This window comes from Canis lupus, chromosome 16, assembly GCF_003254725.2.
Source record: "Canis lupus dingo isolate Sandy chromosome 16, ASM325472v2, whole genome shotgun sequence".
Classification (NCBI taxonomy): Eukaryota; Metazoa; Chordata; class Mammalia; order Carnivora; family Canidae; genus Canis; species Canis lupus.
In genome coordinates this window covers 28,205,306-28,225,934 of record NC_064258.1, presented here as the reverse complement: position 1 = coordinate 28,225,934, position 20,629 = coordinate 28,205,306, and the positions used below count along the sequence as shown (strand labels likewise).

Sequence of the window (20,629 nt, the reverse complement as noted above, 5' to 3'; positions counted from 1 at the left end):
CCTTTTATTTTATTTTTTTTTTGCTTTTTGTCAGGCTTGCAATACATTCATTCATTCAACAGGTATTTAGTGAATGTTTAATATGATCAGGTGTACTATACCAAGTACTAGAGATAGAGTGGTCAGTAAGACAGATATTATGTAAGCCATAAACATGTAAACATAAACATCATGATGCTTATGGTTTAGTAGGGAAGACACATTAAATAATTAATTACAATTGTGATAAGTTCTAAGTAGGAAAAGTACACAGTAGTATTAAGAATGTATAATAGGGGGGATCCCTGGATGGCTCAGCAGTTTGGCGCCTGCCTTTGGTCCAGGGCGTGGTCCTGGAGTCCCAGGATCAAGTCCCGTGTCGGGCTCCCGTCATGGAGCTTGCTTCTCACTCTGCCTGTGTCTCTGCCTCTCTCTCTCTCTCTCTTGCTCTCTCTGTGTCTATCATGAATAAATAAATAAAATCTTTAAAAAAAATGTATAATAGGACTAACGTAGTCTGGGAGGGAGAAGGAAGCCTTAACCTAATCAGGTGAGTAGAACTTAAGCTGAGATCTTGATTGTTAGTCTGTTTCATGCTCTGTGTTGTATGTTCTTACTGCTTGTGTCCATGAGTAGGGATATAATCTTTCTCAGAAGTGTGACATCTAAGTCAGCATGGAAATCAAGGAGTGTTTTTGTGTTACGCAGGTAGATAACCACTTCTGTAGGTTGATTGTGTGTGTGTGTGTGTGTGTATGTAAAATAATAACATGTCATTTGTATTACTATAGCATTGATACTGTATAGTACTGATAATTCTTCAGGCTTTTTTCTTTTCAGGCTTTTGTGAATAAAGTATTATTCCTTCTTGAAATTATTACTGATGTTGTACTACTAGAGAGCCCTGTTAATATAAAGCAAAGAACAATAGTGCACGGTCTTATTCCTCTCAGAGAATAAGACATTTAATTCATTTTATTTTGTTTAGAAATAAGAAGGATATTTGATTTTCTATGACTAGGCTTTATGTACTGACAAAGATCTTCAGGAAATGGGAATTCCCCTAGGACCAAGAAAGAAGATATTAAACCACTTTAGGACCAGAAAAAATTTAATGGTATGTGCTTAAAATAGCTTGGATTAAATGATTTTTGTCATCCTTGTATCCTTTTGCTTTGTGAGGTGTTTAGGCAGCTGACCAATTTCGTTAACTGATCTTTGGTACTGTTTAGAAATTAAACACGTTTTCTTCTTAATTGATATTCTTAAAAATCTTACTAGCTTCAGAAGTCTTGTCTCCCCTGGAGTCTTCCCACCGTTGCATTATTTTCCCTTTTTTTTTTTGTTTTTGTTTCATAACTGCTTTATTGAAATGTAATTCACATCACAAACCATAAAATTCACCGGTTTAAAGTATACAATTCAGTCATTGTTAGTATATTCAGAGTTGTGTCACAATTACCACTGTCTAATTTGAGAACATTTACATCACCCTAAAAAGAAACCCCATACACATTAGCAGTCAATCCTCGTTCCTTCCTCCTATGAGCCATTGGTCTACTTTCTGTCGTTATGGATTTTGTTCTGGACATTTCATATAAATGGAATCATACAATATATGACTTTTTGTGACTGGCTTCTTTTACTTTAGAATAATAAATTGGAGGTTTGGCTATGTTGTAATAATACTTGTACATTCAGTTTTTTCAGCCCCTGAATTCCTTTCCATATCTTAGTAGTTATTTTTCAACTTTGTAGCAGGTTGCTTAGTTCTAATTTAAGGCTCAGTTTTTGTTTGGCCTGGTATCTGTATCATTTTCCATACCCATATAGACATTCTACTTCTTAAAAGGGCATTGCGCTTCATTGAACTCTTAGTGGCCTGTGGCATTGCTCTTCATCATACTCTGCTATTGTTTCTCTCATAATAGTTGCCTGAAGTTTCAAGTGCTGCCCAAATAGCTATTATAGCTTTCATCGTTTTAGAGCATGTAGGGATGTCAGTTTATCACTTAAGACAACTTTTGTTTTCATCAGCTTTATCTTGTTTGCTGAAGACTCTTCCTATAATTATTCACACAACTTTTTTTTTTTTCTTTTTTTTTTTTCACACAACTTTTCTAAGTATACTTTCAAACCAGTAAAAACTATATAATTCTTTGGATATTTTTATAACATAGCAGCTCCACAAAATTATTTTATTCTTTAGGATATTAATAGACCAACCCTGCAGCCAGCTTCAGGCGTGACTGTATCTAACATCCCCAAAGAATCAGGTGTCTGCAGTAAAACTGATGCTACTGGGAATGGTGACTATCTACATGTTGGCATTGGGCAGGTAACAATACTAATTAATTCTCTTTAGTCATTTTATTGCCTGCCACTGGTATGGTAGGAACAGATATTACATTTGTTATCCATGAGAGATACTTTTATATCCTCTTTCCAGGTGTCTGTAAAATATCCCCGGCTCATCTACAAACCAGAAATATTCTTTGCCTTCGGATCTCCTATTGGAATGTTCCTTACTGTCCGAGGACTAAAAAGAATTGATCCCAACTATAAATTTCCGACGTGCAAAGGCTTCTTCAATATCTATCACCCTGTAAGCACTGGATAGCTCCTGTGTTCTCACCTGAGTATTAAGACTTATTAGTAAAGAACATAAAATTTTGTTTTGATGATTTGCTTTTTTCTGTGCTATTTGAGGTAATGAGACAACTTATAGTAGTACTGTGAATCAGAAAGTGATGGGGCAACACAACCGTTTTTTTTGTTTGTTTGTTTGTTTGTTTTTTTATTTATGATAGTCTCACAGAGAGAGAGAGAGAGAGAGAGAGGCAGAGACATAGGCAGAGGGAGAAGCAGGCTCCATGCACCGGGAGCCCGACGTGGGATTCGATCCCGGGTCTCCAGGATCGCGCCCTGGGCCAAAGGCAGGCGCCAAACCGCTGCGCCACCCAGGGATCCCTGTTTGTTTGTTTTAATGAGCTTATAATTATTCTTGGCCTAATACACAGTTCCTAAGACTGTCTTTCTTCAGCAAAGGTATCTGTAGCTACTATTTTTCCTATGTAGTTTGATCCTGTGGCCTATAGGATTGAACCGATGGTGGTCCCAGGAGTGGAATTTGAGCCAATGTTGATCCCACATCATAAAGGCAGGAAGCGGATGCACTTAGGTAAGTGTGAGTACAGAACTTGTAATTCTAGACCATCTGGTCAGTGCAAACGGACTGGACCTCATTCACTTTGTTTAATTTTTTGGACCCTAAACTGTTTTTTTTTTTCCCTAAACTGTTTATAAACCATGTGATCCTTTTTTTTTTTTTTTTTTAAAGATTTTATTTATTTATTCATGAGAGACAGAGAGGCAGAGACACAGGGAGAGGGAGAAGTAGGCTCCCTGCGGGGAGCCCGATATGGGACTCAATCCCAGGACCCCAGGATTACACCCTCAGCCGAAGGCAGATGTTCAACCACTGAGCTGTCCAGGTGTCTCTGATGTTCTTCATTCGTATATGTTTCAGAATTGAGAGAGGGCTTGACCAGGATGAGTATGGACCTTAAGAACAACTTGCTAGGTTCGTTGCGGATGGCATGGAAGTCTTTCACTAGAGCTCCATACCCTGCCTTACAAGCTTCAGAAACTACAGAAGAAACTGAAGCAGAATGTGAATCAAGTCCAGAGAAACTGAGTGGTTAGTAACCCTGCGCACTGTGATTTCCTGCATCAGGTCAGATAAGAGTAACTCCATGGTGTGTCATTCTTAACTCTGCATAGGACCAGTCAGTACTATGAGTCCTACACACCTTCAGCTCTGCTAGTCTTTTCTATTATCTAATAGCTACAAATTATGGAAAAACATTATTTGTGAGGAAAGATGTCAAGAGAAGCAGAACATCTGGTAAAGAGGTTTTAAAAGACATCTCTCACTTGGGAATTGTGGGGGTTGTGTTAGGAGCCTTCTCTGTGAACCACCTTTCTTTTATAGGGGAATGTCTGCATAATTATTGGTCAGTTTTATTTTCCTGGCTGGACACAAACTAGTATACTCTCCTCTTAATTTCACAGTTAAAGTTGCATTCTTTTTGCTTTAATTTTTGACTGCCTAAAGATTTCTATCCCTACTTACATTTAGTTTATAAACCAGGGGCAAATGAATTCATTATTAGAGATCCAGGAAAGAAAAAAAATGAACAAAATCAGTGTGACTTGAGGAGAAGCTTTAAGGAGCTCAAGAGGAGGAAAGTGCAGAAAGGTTTCTGAACAGAAAGTAGCTCAGCCTACTGTAAACTTGGCAGTCTGAGAAGAAGTAAGGACAATCTTGGAGGGCTAGAAGTTTTTAGATTGTTATTATGGTTCTTCTACGCCCAGATGTTAACACAGAAGAGACCTCTGTGGCAGTTAAAGAAGAAGTCCCACCCATCAATGTGGGAATGCTAAATGGAGGCCAGCGCATTGACTATGTGCTACAAGAGAAGCCCATTGAAAGTTTTAATGAATATTTATTTGCTTTACAAAGCCATCTATGCTACTGGTGAGTGGTGTTTGTTTTTGTTTCTGTGGTGGGTTTTTTGTTTTTGATTTTTTGTTTTGTTTTGTTTTTTGGTCTAATTGTTTCACAGATACTTGATATATTTAGAAAAGGGAGAATGATAGGCTGGTGTACATTTGGGATTAGAGTGATTTCTCATTTAGATAGTTACAAAATAACACAACATGTCATTTAAAGAAATCTGATTTAAACACATTTTTAAATTTTGCAGTTGGGTAGAGCATGGACTGATGATGTCAGCTTAGTTTTAAAAATGGTGTTCTTTGGTCACTGGTGGGGGACAGGATGGGTACATAAGAATAAACTGAAACAAATACATTACTACTGCTAAAAGTATTTTAAACTCATTTGAAAGTATTTTAGTAGCTAGATCAAACTTATTCTTTTTGTTTTGTTTTAATGTTTAAATATTTTTCCAGATTTATTGAGATATAAATGACAAATTGTATAAGATGTACAACATGATTTGATACATATATAGTGAAATGATCAACACAGAACTAGTTAACACCACACATAATTACCTCGTGTGTGTGTGTGTGTGTGATGAGCACATTTAAGATTTATTCTCTTAACAACTTCCAAGTATGTGATAAAATATTATTAACTATAGTACTGTACATTAGATCCCCAGAATTTATTCAAAAGAATTAATCTTTATTAAATATAATTATCTGATGGATTGTAGAATGGATTAATAATGTTTATTGAAATTCATATATTGTAACAGAAAAGAACTTAATCACCAAAGAAATTGAAACTAAAGGAAAATAGAACTAGGAAAATAAGATGAGTAGGGGATACAGATTAAAAAATGCATGCTTTTAGGTCTTGAGAGGAATTTTTATTGAATCCTGATAAAGGGATTATTATTTGATGTGATCAGTCTCATATCTATATAATAAATACAGTAGGGGCCATGACATAATCAAAGTACAATAAAAACAATCCTGTAAGAAGCCAAAATAATCCTTTTAAGAATGATCTCTGTTGATATGGCTTGATAGAAATCTGAAAAAGGCATTTCTTTCTTTTTAAATTATGGTTTTTTATTATTTTTTAAGTTTTTATTTAACTTCCAGTTAGTTAACATACAGCGTAATATTGGTTTCTGGTGTACAGTATGGTGATTCAGCACATCCACACAACACCTGGTGCTGATCACAAGTACCCTCCATAATCCCTATCACCAATTGAACCCATCCTTCTACCCACCTCCCCTTTGGTAACCATCAGTTTGTTCTCATTATTCTTCACAATAAAAAAAGGGTCTGCTTCATTCTGCAGGGCTGGGCATGTTATATAATAGGGAGCACTTAATGGCTCAAGTGGATCAAAGTACCATTTTGATTCTGTCCCACCAGTGGAATCTCATGCATATTTGGTGACTGGACTAACTCCACAGAAGCTGTGATGTATTGAACCATTTCTGTGATATCCCCAGATCTCACTAAATAAGAAAAGACCCTACACAAGAAAAGATAACAGCCTGTCCATAAAGTCTTTTTATAGGCTCTTTCTTTGGTGTAAGATGGGAAAAGGGGCCCTTTCTGGAATATGTGGATACAGGTATTTACGTGGTCTAAATATTGCTGGATTGATAATGTGTCTGTTATAATGAAAATAAGGTGTACATTAAAACCACTTCCAGATTAAGAAACTTCCATAATTTGTCTCAATTTTTCAAATAATGGAGCAAGTTCCTTTTCTAGGCTGATAATTAGTCCTGTACTGGCATTATTCCTGGCCATGTAACTCACCACCAAAGGTAAATTATTTAATTGAACCACATGGTAGGTGTTATAGTAACAGATGATACTTTTATTTTTTGAAAGTCCAAGTTTGCTCCCTTGGTTTGTTGCAAGGGCAAAAGTAGATAAGAAACCTAGTCTGGGGCAGCCCGAGTTTACCTTTATATCAATGGAATCATATATACTCTCGTTTGTATGACTTCCTCCATCCTCTATGTTTTGTGTTTCAGTAGTTTCTCTGCTTTTTATTGCCAACTAATATTCTGTTGTATGAGTTTACCACAATTGTTTATCCATTTCCCTGCTGATGGACATTGGAGTTGTTTCCAGTTTTTGGCTATTACAAATAAAACTGCTGTGAACATTTGTGTATGAGACCTTGTATGGACATATTCTTAGTTTTTTTTTTTTTAAGATTTTATTGATTCATGAGAGAGAAAGAGAGGGGGGCAGAGGGAGAAGCAGGCTCCATGCAGGGAGCCTGACATGGGACTCGATCCCAGGTCTCCAGGATCACACCCTGGGCTGAAGGTGATGCTAAACCACTGGGCATGCCCAGTATTCTTAGTTTTTTATGGGTAAATACCTACGAGTGGAATAATGGCTAGGCTTAGTATGGTAAAAGTATTTTTAAAAGAAACCTCCAAGCTATTTTCCTGCCAGCATCTTCTGTTCCCATCAGCAGTGTTTGAGAGTTTCAGTTGCTCCATATCCTCAAATTCACTTGGTATGTTTGTGGTTTGTATCTTAGTCTTTTTTTTTTTAATTAATTAATTTGTATGTATGTATGTATTTATTTATTTAATCTTAGTCTTTCTCAGAGTTGTAATAGTACCTTATTATGGTTTTAATTTGCCTTTTCCTAATGAGTAATGATGTTGAGTGTATTTTCATGTGTTTGCCATTTATTCAGCTTTTTTTTTTTAGATTTTATTTATAGAGGGCTTTGTTGTTGTTGTTATTTTTTGTTTTAAGACTTATTTATATGAGGGGATCCCTGGATGGCTCAGCGGTTTAGTGCCTGCCTTCGGCCCAGTGGCATGGTCCAGGCATGGTCCTGGAGTCCTGGGATCGAGTTCCGCATCAGGCACCTGCATGGAGCCTGCTTCTCCCTCTACCTGTGTCTCTGCCTCTCTCTCTCTGTGTCTCTCATGAATAAATAAATAAACCCTTTTTTAAAAAAAGACTTATTTATTTGAGAGAGAGAGCAGGGGTGGGGCAGAGAGGAAGAGAATCTCAAGCAGACTACCTACTGAGCCTGACATTGGGTTCAATCTTACGACCATGAGCTGATCTGAGCCAAAACTGACAGTCAGTTAACTGACTTGAGCCACCCAGGCGCCCCTGTATGTTTAAGATTTTATTTATTTATTCAACTTATTTAGAGTGCATGTAAGCAGGGGGAGGGGCTGAGGGAGAGAAACAGAATCTCAGGTAGACTCTTTGAGCTCAGAGCCCAATGTGGAGCTCAATCTCATGATCCTGAGATCAAGACCTGAGCCAAAACCAAGAGTGGGACACTTAACTGACTGAGCCACCCACGTACCTTGGCATCATATATCTTTGGTGAACTGTCTATTCACATCTTTTGCCCATTAAAAAAGATTATTAAGTTGCAGGAGTTCTATGTCATAGTTACAAGTCCTTTTCAGATACGTGCTTTTTTCCTCAGAATGGGGTGTTTTGTTTTTTTTTTTTTTTTTCATTTTTCCAGCCCAGTATTTTGATGTCCAAAAGTTTTTTATTCTGATGTCCAATCTATTGATATTTGTGCCTTTTAAGATATTTAAGATATCTTTGCCAAATCCAAAGCCATTAAAAAATTACCTGTGTTCTAGAAGTTGTATCATTTTTTTTTACCTTTTGTATTAAGGTCTGTGATCCATTTTGGCTACTTTTAAAAATATGATGTGAGATAAGGATTGAAGTTAATTGGTTTGCATGTAGCTGTCCAGTGGTTGTAGCAACATTTGTTGAAAAGTTTATTCAGGGAGCGCCTAGGTGGTTCAGTTGGTTAAGCATCTGCCTTTGGCTCAGGTCATGATCCTGGGAGATAGAGACTGCATTGGGCTCCTTGCTCAGCAGGGAGCCTACTGTTCCCCCTGCTTGTGTTCTCTCTGTCAAATAAATAAACAAAATCTAAAAAAGAAAAAAAAAAAAGTATTCAGACAGAAACCACTGAATTGTCTTGGCTCTATTTTGTTCCATTGATCAATTTGTCTGTCTTTATGCCAGTAAAACAGTCTTGATTACTGTAGCTTCAGAATAAGTCTTGAAATCAAGTACTGTAAGTCATCCAACTTTTTTCTTTAAAGTTATTTTAGCTATTGTAGGTTCTTTGCATTTCCACGTGTTTTAGATTGAGCTTGTTAATGTCAGCCAAAAAGCTTTTTATGAGATTTTCATTGTGATTGCAAATGTTTTATCTACAGATCAATTTGGAGAGAATTGACATCTGAATAATACCGAGTCTTCTGATCCACAAACACAGTATCTCTCAGTGTATTTTGGTCTTTAATTTCCCTCAGCAGTGTTTTGTAGTTTTCAAAGTATGTTTAGCATACTGTATTTTTTTTTACACTGTAGTTTTTAAATTTTATTACTCATATGCTCCTCTTTCTCTTCAGAACAGATAGATCTTTTGCCTTTTTTTAAAAATTTTTTTAAAAAATTTATTTATGATAGTCACAGAGAGAGAGAGAGAGAGAGGCAGAGACACAGGCAGAGGGAGAAGCAGGCTCCATGCACCGGGAGGTCAACGTGGGATTCGATCCCGGGTCTCCAGGATCGCGCCCTGGGCCAAAGGCAGGCGCCAAACCGCTGCACCACCCAGGGATCCCGATCTTTTGCCTTTTAAAAATTTACATTCCTCCTGTTATGAATAAGATTGAGCATTTTGACATACATTTCAGGAGCATTTTTATTTCCTTTTTTAGGAGTTATTTATATTCTTTATTCTCTTTTATTTATTTATTTTTTTAAAGATTTTATTTATTTATTCATGAGAGACACACACAGAGAGAGAGGCAGAGACACAGGCAGAGGGAGAAGCAGGCTCCATGCAGGGAGCCCGACGTGGGACTTGATCCTGGGTCTCCAGGATCAGGCCCTGGGCTGAAGGCAGCGCTAAACCACTGAGCCACCAGGGCTGCCCTATTCTCTTTTATATTGAAATATTTGTCTTTGTTGTTTTAGTTGATTAGTCTGTGATGAGTTGCAAATTACTTTTCCCCAGTTTGTCTTTGGCATTGCAAACATTGGTTTTGCTAAGTAGAGAAGATTGATTTTTATGTGGTCATATTTGATGATTTTTCCTTTCTGGTTTCTGGAATATCTGGTTTCTTAGATCTTCCTTATCCTCTGAAGAATTCCTTACTGTAGTTTATTTTGATATTTTATGGTTTCATTTTTACATGTGGATGTTTGATTCATTTTGGATTTATTCTCATAATAGTTATAGATTGATTCAGGTCATTTTTCAGATGGCTATCCATTTGTCACAATACTGCTAGTTTGTCTCACTTTTTTTTTTTTTTTTTGGTCTCACTTTATTAAATTCCTATATAGATTTAGGACTGTTTCTGAACTTCTTTTCTTTTGATCTACTCATTTATGCACCAGGATCATACCATTTTAATATTTAGTTTAGCTAATGCCCCCTCACTGGCATAGGAGGAATTTCTTAACCTGTGTATAGGGTTTCTGGGGGATAGAAAAAGTATATGAATCCAATGAAATTTTATCTATAATTTTGGGTATATATGTATATGTGATCTTTTTAGGGGAGAAATCCATTGGTTTCATTAGATTCTCAAGTAGATACATGATTCAAAGTAGATACATGATTCAAAAAATGTTGAACCATGAAACTAGAGAAATATTTGAGCTATACATCCTTAAGGCAGTCCTTCATGATGTTATTTTTTTATAATCAGGTGTCTTTATGAACTGGATGTAAGTAATTGCCTAAGCACACACAGAATAATATCTGGAAGATGCACGAGAAGTTGATAACCACTAGTTCCCATCCTCTGACAATCAATGTTAAGAAACAGAGGTAGAAAGGAAACTTCATTATTATACCCTTTTGTATCTTAAATTTTGAATCTTAAGATTGTATTCTCTTTTTAAAAAGATAAATAACATTAAAAAAATTTAAGGTGACCAATTAGATGGCTTTCTGTGTTCTGAGAATGAACTCTGTGGAAAGGTTCTTGGTTGGTCATTTATTACTAGTCTTTTTGTATTACCAGATGTAATGCTAGACTTTTTTTTTTTTTTAATTGTAGTTGACATACAATATTAGTTTCAGGTGAATCACTGCATCGTGAATTGATAATTCTTTTTTTGTGAATTGATAGTTCTGTATATTACTCAGTGCTCACCATGATAAGTGTAGCCATCATACATTATTACAGTATTTTTTTTAAAGATTTAATTTATTTATTCATGAGAGACACAGAGCGAGAGAGGGAGGGAGAGGCAGAGGGAGAGGGAGAGGGAGACTCCATGCAGGGAGTCTGATGTGGGACTCGATCCCAGGTCTCCAGGATCACAACCTGGGCTGAAGGCAGCGCTAATCCGCTGAGCCACCGGCTGCCCTTATTACAGTATTATCGACTATATTCCCTGTGCTGTACTTTTATCTCCATGACTTACTTACTTTATAACTGGAAGTTTGTATCTCTTAATCCCCTTCACCTATTTCACCCATCCTCCCACCTATCTGCCTTCTGGCAACCATGTTTGTTCTCCGTATATATGAGACGCTGGTTTTATTCATTTTTTAAAATTAATTTTTTAAAAAGATTTTATTTATTTGTTCATGAGAGAAATAGAGAGAGGCAAAGACATAGGCAAAGGGAGAAGCAGGCTCCCTGTGGGGAGCCAGATGTGGGACTCGATCCCAGGACCCTGGGATCATGCCCTGAGCTGAAGGCAGTCAACCATTCAGCTACCCAGGTGTCCCTGTTCATTTGGTTTTTAGATTCCACATATAAGTGAAATCCTATGGTATTTGTCTCTTATATCACTTAATATCCTCTAGGTCCATCCATGTTATTGCAAATGGCAAGATTTCATTATTCTTTATGGCTGAGTAATATTCCACCATAAAATGAACGTTTGTACAAAATGAACTTGTACAGTGGTTTTGTAGATTACATGAGATAATATATGTAAAACATCCAGTATAACTGTTAGGTTCTTCTTTTTACAACTTAAGTTTTTCTCTTTACAGGGAGTCTGAAGATACAGTATTGTTGGTCCTCAAAGAAATCTACCAAACCCAGGGCATCTTCCTTGATCAGCCTTTACAATAAAAATGAACCATGTATGGCTGCTTAATGTAAGTTTTTAAATGTCATGTATGTAGCATAGTTCCTATATTAACATGTTATGAGGAACAGGGTAGCCTTGAACTCTTTATAAATGTGCTTTTCTGTTACCTGTCACCAAGATCTAGGTTATGATTCACTTTTAGAGGGACTCTGGTTAAAATTTCTGAGGAAAAAGTGCAATAGCTCACTTAGAGAAAGTTAATGTCCATGTGTTTTTGCAAGTGACTTGGTCCCGTAACACCTGTTATTTTTTAGGATCTAAACTCAGAATCTAAATAGTTCTGATCATCTAAGAGTTACCATGGCAACAGTCCATCCTGAGATAAAGTTACTCTGCCTTTTAGATGTGTAACTAGAAAGTTCATGCATTGGACTCCGGTGTTCTGTTTGCTTCCAGTTCTGACTGCCTCATGACCTCTGTTCCACTCTTCCCTAGACGGACACTGCAGGATCCTCCCCCAGAAAAGCCACCTGCTTGTTGCTGCAGTTTCCCTCTCCTCAGCTGCGTCATTTCCTGCATGTTGCCTGCCACTTACTTACTACTGGGATCTTTGGAGGACTTGTTATCTTGGAAGTGAGTGGAAGAACAAAGGGAAGACCACTGGCTTCATAGAAGCATTTGCCACTCTTCATAGCAGGGGTTATTTGCAGCTCTAATACTTGGATGATAGATGCCACCCTTCATTGCTTATTATTTGAGATAGTATAAAGTCTGTTTTGAGTTTATTTTGGTTTGAGTAGAAATTTTTTCTAGGAAATTATTGTTTCTCTTTAGAAAATGTTCTAGTTTGGAAGCAGGCTCTGGAGATTAAATCTTAGTATATGTGCTGCTGAAGCGAGCACGGCTCCGGTGATTCAGAAGGCATTTTGGGTACACTCATCTCTCATTGGTATTCTCTGTATTTGAAGGCTAAGTAGTTAAAGGAAAAGACTTCTAGGCAACTTCTTTTGAGCCGGCATTTCTTTCCTACAAGTACTGTGTGAAGGACTAAAATGTAGCTTACAGAGTATTGTTTACTCTCTATAGCTGACTGACCTTTGATTGCAAGGAATCACTGATGCTGTTTATTGTTTTCACAGCTGTTTGAGCTGCTCTCAGAGTCTGCAGCAGATAGTTTAGTTCCCATTAGGTGCATTTTATAAAGCAAAGATGTTATATATCCTAGACCTGTCCTTTTATACCATATTTCAAATGGGGAGACTCTGAAATCTTAGTTATTTGATAGTAACTTCTCTTTTTGAGGGCAAAGTTATAAAGGCTGGCAAACCTGAAATCACGCAGCCTTAACAGGCTCTCTGGTTATGAATAAAATCTCTCAGTAGTACATTTAAGGTGAACTAGAATTTGTGCGAGTCAACCATTGTATCCACTTGGGTGAGGGCAGTGTTGTGTGTCCTCTTTGAAAACCCTTTATAAACACCATTGCTTGCTTAGGTACCCATGATCCAGGAGCTTATTTAAAAGCCTCATGGCACAGGCATTGTTGGCTGGGCAGGAGGCTTTGGCTAAGGGAAATGTTTCTTATTCTGAAAGAAAAACTTATGCCTGTAGGAGTCAAGGAACAGCCTGTGCAGAGTATACATCAGAACATTCAAAGTGAAGTGTACCTTGAATAGTGACCAATTTTTTTTTTTTCCCGAGGGCATCTGCTCACCACAGGGCTATATTTCCTATCTCATTGGTTATTTGTCATTGTTTTTGCACTTTTCTTTGTGATAGTCCTTTACCCTCCTCTCCAACTTCCATAGGCCTCTCTGTTTTATAGCGTGGTACAGGCAGGTAAGCTGCGTTTCTTTATAAACAATGTTTTTTTGTAAATATATCATGGTGTCTAGTGTATTGGTATATAACATTCACTTAAGCCATCCCTTCAACAGCAGTGGTCTCCATCCCTTTAATCACCGTCACCTTGGAGATGACAGAGGTGAGGCTGGGTGCAAGATCCGTGGCTGGCCTTTACTTGTCCATCTGCTTATAGACTAATGCTGAGCCACTAAGAAGTGTCAGGTATATGGAATACTTTTCTTTACCATATGAACTGAATTTGAAGTAAGGATTACTGAGAATTAAGTAGTGTTCAATTATATTTTAAAGGGGAAGCTTTTGTCAACTTGTCAATTTACATTTATTCTTCATATTAGCAGAATAGATAGTATTTAAGAGTAAACCAAAGGAAAAGCAAGAATGAGTCCCTGTAACCAAAGATGAACAGCTCAACAGCATAACTGTGGATAGCTAGATAAACCACTGTGTTGGTACTAAGAAATGTTTTTTGGTGAGGGGCAGGCAACTGTAAAAGAGCTTTTATCTTGTCTCTCTACCTGTGGTATCATCATGGTTGTATATTACACAGAATAATAAGCTTGATTTAAATTCTTTATTTAGTTGTATATTGTTTGCACTACTTCAGTTGTATTACATGCAATCTCTTGACCAAGCCTAATTTTAAACTCAATAGAGTATCATTTTATACATATTTCCTGCTACGGAATTTGTATTGCTTATCTCAACAAGAGATTGTCTGCATGGAAAGGTTAATAGCACTGATTAGCTTTCTAATATTTTGCACTTTTTGAAATGTTTGTTTTTTACATGATTATATTTAAAAGTTTATGAAATACTGAAATAAAACCTTATTGACCAGTTGCCTTTTACCTGATTGGATCCATTATACTGAAAATTAATACCATAACCATTTTTTTTCTCCCTTATATTATTAAAGCAAATTTAAAAATACAAGTTTGGGGCAAAAGACCTAATATTTAAGTTCTTTTCCCTTGACTGGTGTTTTCATTATCACAGGCAGATATAGTTCAGAATTTAAGGCATGGCAGTTACAAGTCAATACTGAGACTGTTCTTCGGTATTTACAGATATCAGTCTCTGCTCTGGCTGTTCTATCACTTATGTCGGATGGTCAGATGGGAAATCCAGTGTTTTACTTTGGAAATGTTCCAGCTCTCGCATGGTACTTTACATACCAAAAACACCCACATTCACCATTTTCTTTGTCACATTTTCTTTGTCACATTTTCTGAAGGAAAAAGATACACTGAAAATATAGAAAGAAGCATGTAAGACAAGGTCATATTTAAAGCATAATCACAAAGAGAAGGGCAGTTGTAGGTCCTATAGCATCGGTTCTGATAACGTCCTGTAATTGTCCCTTATATCCCATTAGGAAGAAGGGACAGGAAAAGTTCATTTGTCTTCCGGGTAGTGACATCTATAATGCCAATTCTCAGAGTTGATGCATTTGGGCAGATCTTCAGTCCTGCATGGAGGGAAAGAAGCTTGTGAACACAGGTCAGGAGTGTGGTTTCAATACTAGCAACTGGTGTTTGTTTTACCATTTAAAGAAATTTAAAAAAATAAAAAAATAAATTATTTAGTAATTCAATAAATAATCTATGCCCACAGTATTCAAAATGGACAGCAATATAAGATACATGTGTAAAGTGGTAAAAAAAAAAAAAAAAAAAAAAAAGCCAGAACTGGACATTTTCCTATTTAAGTTTTCATGGAATTATCACCAGAGAAAGTAAACAGAGCCAAAATAATTGAGTTGGTCATGTCCTGGGTTTTAAGATTTTGAACTATGGAAAATGGAAATTTAACTCTAGGTCCTAGGATATGTAAAGGCTTCTTTGTGAACAAAGACCCTTCCAAGAATGGCATTTAAGTGTAAAACACTGTAGATATTAGAATACCAATCCAATGGACTCTACAGAAGATCTTTTTATCAGAATGTGAGGCAGAGAGTCATGAAAAAGAACCTTGAACCTTGACTCATGATAAATGCATGTGAGCAAAACTGCATTAATATATGGAGACAGATGAAGTGCTTATGTCCTTGCTTGTATCTCTTCAGAGTAAAAAGGTCAGACATTCTTCTTGGGCAGTTAAGAGGGGCTGATTCACGTAATCTCAATTGAGGTAGTACCAATTTCTAAATACTAAAATGATGCGGATCAGCAGGCTTCTGTATAGTGGGAAGTACAAGTGTGTCCTGAAATGGTTTATGGCATTCTGCATCCGTCAGAGGAGGATAATATTGCCTGTAGCAGACGTAGGCAAATGTCAGGCCAATCATGGATCCGACTAGTACATCTAAAAGAGAGGAGATAAAGTCTTCACTTAATCATATTAGACTCTTAAATCATGTTAAAATACCACACACTACTGGCATTCTGATACTTGGTAGGATTCTAGATCACTGCAATAAAGCAAGTATTCTCAATAAAGCAAGTCAGATCAATTTTTTTGTTGCCCAGTGCATATAAAAGTTATGCTAACACTATCTTGTGTCTGTTAAGTGCAACAGCACTGTCTAAAAAAAAAAAAGTATATACTTTATTGCTAAAAAATGCTATCACCTGAGCTTTCAGCAAGTCCTAATCACAAGTCACCGTAACAAATATAATGAAGAAGTTTGAAACATTGCAAGAGTTACCAAAATGTGATGCACAAACACAAGGTGAGCTAATGCTATTGGAAATACAGTGCCAGCCTGCTCAGTACAGGTTTGCCACAACCTTCCATTGGTGAGAGAGACAGCTCTCTGTTCAGTGCAGGATGATGGGGGACATCTGTATTGAGAACCTGGGCGTCCAGGTTACTCTACTTGTTTGGGTGCAGAAAACCTCAATTTCAGTGTTTTTTTTTAGGCTTTCTCTTATTTATTTATTTATGAATGATAGGCACACAGTGAGAGAGAGAGGGGGGCAGAGACAGGCAGAGGGAGAAGCAGGCTCCATGCACCGGCAGCCCGACGTGGGATTTGATCCCGGGTCTCCAGGATTGCGCCCTGGGCCAAAGGCAGGCGCTAAACCACTGCGCCACCCAGGGATTCCTTTTTAGGCTTTCTCAATTTTATCATATAGTTAACAGGATTATCATCAGGTTCTTTCCTTCCTAAACACCAAGTTAAAACACATCTTTAGTTAAATAACTATAATAAGCCTTTTTCCAAGTTTACGCAAGATTGAATTTTTTTTTAAACGATTTTATTTATTTGAGAGAGAGATCGTGAGCAGGGGGAAGAGGGAGCGGTGAATACCCTGCCGAGCAAGGAGCCCTACATGAGGCTCGATCCCAGGTACTTGGGATCATGACCTGAGCCAACGGCAGATGCTAAACCGACAGAGCCACCCAGGCACCGAGACTGAATTTTTAAAAATTCAACTAGCCAACATATAGTACATCATTAGTTTCAGATTTAGAGTTCAGTTTTTCATCAGTTGCATGTATAACACCCAGTGCTCATCACATCACGTGTCCCCCTTAATGCCCATCACCAAGTTACCCCATCCCCACCCACCTCCCACTAGGCTGAATTTTTAAAAACCTCAGAATAATAAAGTTTCATTTAATGCCATATTAACCCCTTTTTCACATTTTAAGAGTTCTAGAGGAAGCAATAAACTCTTAAGGAGTTGCCCGCCCCTCTTTGCAAAAAATTAGCTTATTCTTTAAAACAGGGCTCCTAGGGACTTCTGGGCCAATACTGTCAGCTTTTTTTGAATTATAGGTTTTCCATAAAGATACTGTTATTTGAATGTTTTACTATATATCATTCAACTTAAAATTTCTTTGGTTTATAATTTTATGATTTCTTGAATTTCACTTTAGTTTCTAACAAAAATCTCATGAAGTGAACTTGATTTTTTTATGGACTTGATTTTTATTTTAAGACAGTAAGTAAACTGACCTCTGAGGTTTGTTGTAAAAAATTTCTGAGAGAAAAAACCTTAAGGAGTTAATTCTGAACTTACACTGCTTCAGGATAATGGAAAAATTGGGACATTTCTCCTTAGGGATTTAAAAGGAAACTGTGTTTTCTCATCTTCCACATAGCTATACATACTCTTGGTTCAGAAACCCAGACCATCCCATACTCATTTGTTTAATCATTTAACAGATACAGTCCACGTCTCCTCTTTGCCGAACGCTAGGGATGAGATGGCAGGAGACACATGCAGACTTCCATGGCAGGAATACCTTGCTTACCTTGCCAGTGATGCTTATAGTCACAGGTGCGGGACAGCGCAATCACAGATGCAAGGAGGAGAGGCAACAGAACAGCACAGAGCCTCCAAGACTTGCCACGGCCTTGTGGGGTAAAGCAATGTAACTTGCCAGCCAGGTAGAAGGAAGCGAAGGCCAGACCAGCAAATGCAACTAGAAGAGGGAAAATCTGTAAGTATCTATCTTATAAAGGAACCTCCCTCATTCATCCGCAGATAAGTGGCTGGGGGCACGAATATGTTTTTTTTTTTAAAGATTCTTTAAAAATTTTTTATTTATTCATGATAGAGAGAGAGAGAGAGGCAGAGACACAGGCAGGGGGTGAATGAAGCAGGCTCCATGCAGGGAGCCTGATGTGGGACTCGATCCCGGGACTCCAGGATCACGCCCTGGGCCAAAGGCAAGCGCTAAACCGCTGAGCCACCCAGGGATCCCCATGAACATGTTTTATCCTCTTTTGGTAATGCTTCTGGTGTAGATCATCAATGAGGGAGGGGGAAACAAAAGGAAAAATGGACTTCACTGTGTGTCCCAAAGTTAATATTTGCCCTGGGAATAGTGTTTGGATACTAGCAATAGGACTTTGGGCAGGTAACTTCTTCTTGATGCCTTGGCTTCCTCATGTATAAATGGGAATCATAAAACTAATAGTATCCACCTCTTTGGGCTATTATGGTATCAAATGAGAAGAATCAAAAATGCTTTTCAAAGCACCTTCAATAAAGTTTAGTTCATATTTTTCTAACTAATTCCAGATTACAGGATCTAGGCAAATGATACAAGAATCATAAAATGTTCAAATCTCATGAAAGCAAACTCCTTCCTCTGTCCTTGAATATCTACCCTAATATTTGAGGCGCAGGCTTGTAAAATCTTGGGGTTATTAAAGAAGGGGGGATTGTTTCTAGATACAAGGATAAGAGTAGTGAGATGTCCCCATTCTCATAAGCGTCCTGGGTTAAATTCAGTGATCCCAAAAAAGCAGAGATGCTGAGTGCATGTGGCGTTCATACAGGAGGAATGTCCACTGGGGAAGCTCTTGCGCCCCTCGTTCACCACGTCCTTCTCCCCGGTGCACGTCAAGTCAGAATGGGCTTGCCCATCAGGGAAGCAGCGGTAGAAGAAGTCTGGGCGTGGCCTGAAAAAAAACCCAACATGGTCTCCACACAGATCACTTTAAAACTCCGGAAATTAGTTTCTGGTTGTCTCAGACACCGTAAACCTGTTCACGGTTGGTCAAACAGCGTCGCAGGCAAAATAATGAAACCGGATTGGATAGGCACGGTGGGAAGGGCGGCATTGCCAGGGCCCACGCTGAAACGGAGGGGGGCGGTGCAGCACAGAGTACTTCCAAGGGCACAGAGCAAGTCACGCTGCAGCCCCGGGGTGTTGGGGGCGGGGGGTGCTGCTGTGCTGGTCCGGGAGCAGGGAGGAATGCCGCTCGGGGCGGGGCCGCAGAGAGCCAGGCGTCACCCGGCACCCGCAGGCCAGCCACAGGGGAGGGAGGCAACGGGAAGCAAGCGAGAGGAGCAAGGTTAGACTGCAGGAGGGGAGCGGAGGAAGGGGCGCGATGCGGGCCTTTAGCCGCCGGCAGACGGACCTGAGGGCCGAGGCGGGCACTGGTCACTTACCTGCCCACGATCAGTTTTACTGTGTTGGTAAAGACCCCGCTCAGGGCCAGGGCGAGGCTGGCAGCTGGAAAGCAAAGAAACGTGCTGAGGGTGGTTTCAGCCTATGGGGACTTGCGCTCGCCGCCTTAAGAGAGCGGCTTGGACTTTCCCAGACAGGGATGGGCAGGCCCCCCGCGCGCTGGAGCACCGGGAACTTCGGTCCAGAGTATCCAGTGCCTGCAGACACACCCGTGTGAACTCTGGTCCCAGGGCAGGCTTCTCTCTCGTGGGGACAGCGTGGGGACAGCGTGGGGACAGGGAAGAGAGGAGGACCCGAGGGACACAACTCAGCGGCCTCCGCGCGGTCGCACGCCCGTGGCCGGGCCCACCCGAGGAACACAAGCCCGGAGAGGGCCGCTTACCCAGGCAGGCCTGCCTGCTGTCTGTGGGGCCTGCCTTCCTGAGACATCTGGCCAGGAGGATCAGAGACAGCGGGGAGAGAAATGCAATGACCTGAACCGGAAAAGGGCAGAGGTTAACAGAGCCAAACCAACCCCCGCAATAAAGCCGCGGGGTTCGCGGTTACAGCAGCTCCCACAGGGCAGCAGCGGGGACGGGACCGCAGGAGGCTCGCGGCAGACCTAAGGACGCCCCCGACCCCCCGACCCCCGGTGCCTACGAGCGGCGGCGGCGTCTGCGCGTGAACTGGGCGCACTGGGCACGGCAGCGCCACCGGCCAGGATGTTCTAAGTGACCGGGCACCTCAGGCCACCCTGCGGGGCGGAGCTCACGAAACGGGTCTCTGGAGCCAAAATGGACATCTTGCTCTAAATTTGGACCTTAAAGCGCTGAGCACACCGTCCGAGGGAGCAGTCGGAACCCCCGCGGGCGTTCTCGAGCCGCAAGCTCAGCACTAGGGATCAAGGGGCCGAGGAAGGCTCGCTCTCCACGCACAAACAGGGGCTTGGTGGGGAAATACTCCGCTTCCACAAACGGATTCCGGTAAAGCCACATCTCCTCCGGCTGGATCCGCCTCTGGAAAGGCGGGAGGAGCTCCGTTACCCTGGAGGGGAGACACGTGCAGGGCGCGTCGGCTTGCTTCCTGGGCCCGCGGCGGCTCGGGGGGCTCCCCCGCTGGCCCCAGGCCTCGGCCGGGCTGCGGCGGCGCCCCGGGACCCGGGCCCGAGCGAGGGGCGCTTACAGGAAGGCCGCGAACAGGGCGAGCCGCACGCCCAGCTCGGCGCCGAGGGCCGCCGCCACCTTCCCCATCCTGCCGCTCGCTGCGGACGGACCGACGGACGCTGCGCTGACGTGGCAGCCGCGGAGCCGCGGCGGGACCCGAGGCGGTCCCCGGGAGGGCCGAG

At 40.2% G+C, this 20,629-nt stretch overlaps 2 protein-coding genes across 9 annotated transcripts in view; one reads left to right on the top strand and one right to left on the bottom strand.

Annotated features, from left to right (window-relative positions):
* Nucleotides 1–14,282, top strand: part of DDHD2 (DDHD domain containing 2) — a 26,620-nt gene extending 12,338 nt beyond the window's left edge. For 3 of the 6 annotated variants that reach the window (XM_025431201.3, XM_025431100.3, XM_049094716.1), the window contains exons 11-18: nt 1,001–1,096; nt 2,189–2,317; nt 2,429–2,584; nt 3,058–3,160; nt 3,509–3,679; nt 4,357–4,519; nt 11,528–11,635; nt 12,064–14,282. In XM_025431201.3, the coding sequence (XP_025286986.1) occupies nt 1,001–1,096; nt 2,189–2,317; nt 2,429–2,584; nt 3,058–3,160; nt 3,509–3,679; nt 4,357–4,519; nt 11,528–11,609 (900 nt within the window). In that variant the 3' untranslated portion in view covers nt 11,610–11,635; nt 12,064–14,282. Of the gene's footprint in view, nt 1–1,000; nt 1,097–2,188; nt 2,318–2,428; nt 2,585–3,057; nt 3,161–3,508; nt 3,680–4,356; nt 4,520–10,223; nt 10,346–11,527; nt 11,636–12,063 lie in introns of all 6 variants that reach the window. The other 3 variants (XR_003129492.3, XM_025431319.3, XM_025431389.3) reach the window with 3 other exon arrangements.
* PLPP5 (phospholipid phosphatase 5) lies at nt 13,992–20,629 on the bottom strand. Of its 3 annotated transcripts, none has more exons than XM_049094718.1 (8): nt 20,467–20,626; nt 20,220–20,328; nt 19,688–19,778; nt 19,287–19,350; nt 18,669–18,793; nt 17,638–17,808; nt 15,572–15,738; nt 13,992–14,902 (listed from the first exon to the last, which is right to left on the bottom strand). In XM_049094718.1, exons 1-7 carry the CDS (start codon nt 20,532–20,534, stop codon nt 15,578–15,580), a joined length of 789 nt encoding a protein of 262 aa, XP_048950675.1. In that variant the 5' UTR covers nt 20,535–20,626; the 3' UTR covers nt 13,992–14,902; nt 15,572–15,577. The 3 variants fall into 3 exon arrangements, with proteins under 3 accessions (XP_048950675.1, XP_048950676.1, XP_035555825.1); XM_049094719.1 differs by having other exon boundaries at nt 15,687–15,738; XM_035699932.2 differs by having other exon boundaries at nt 13,992–15,738; nt 20,467–20,629.

Excerpts from the sequence above, each read along its gene's own strand:
- PLPP5 (XM_035699932.2), bottom strand. The coding sequence starts at position 20,534 with ATGGGGAAGGTGGCGGCGGCCCTCGGCGCCGAGCTGGGCGTGCGGCTC. Across the intron at positions 19,779-20,219 it reads TCCCCACCAAGCCCCTGTTT|GTCATTGCATTTCTCTCCCC; the intron begins GTGCGTGGAGAG and ends TTTCCGGTTCAG. Across the intron at positions 19,351-19,687 it reads CAGCAGGCAGGCCTGCCTGG|CTGCCAGCCTCGCCCTGGCC; the intron begins GTAAGCGGCCCT and ends TTTGCTTTCCAG.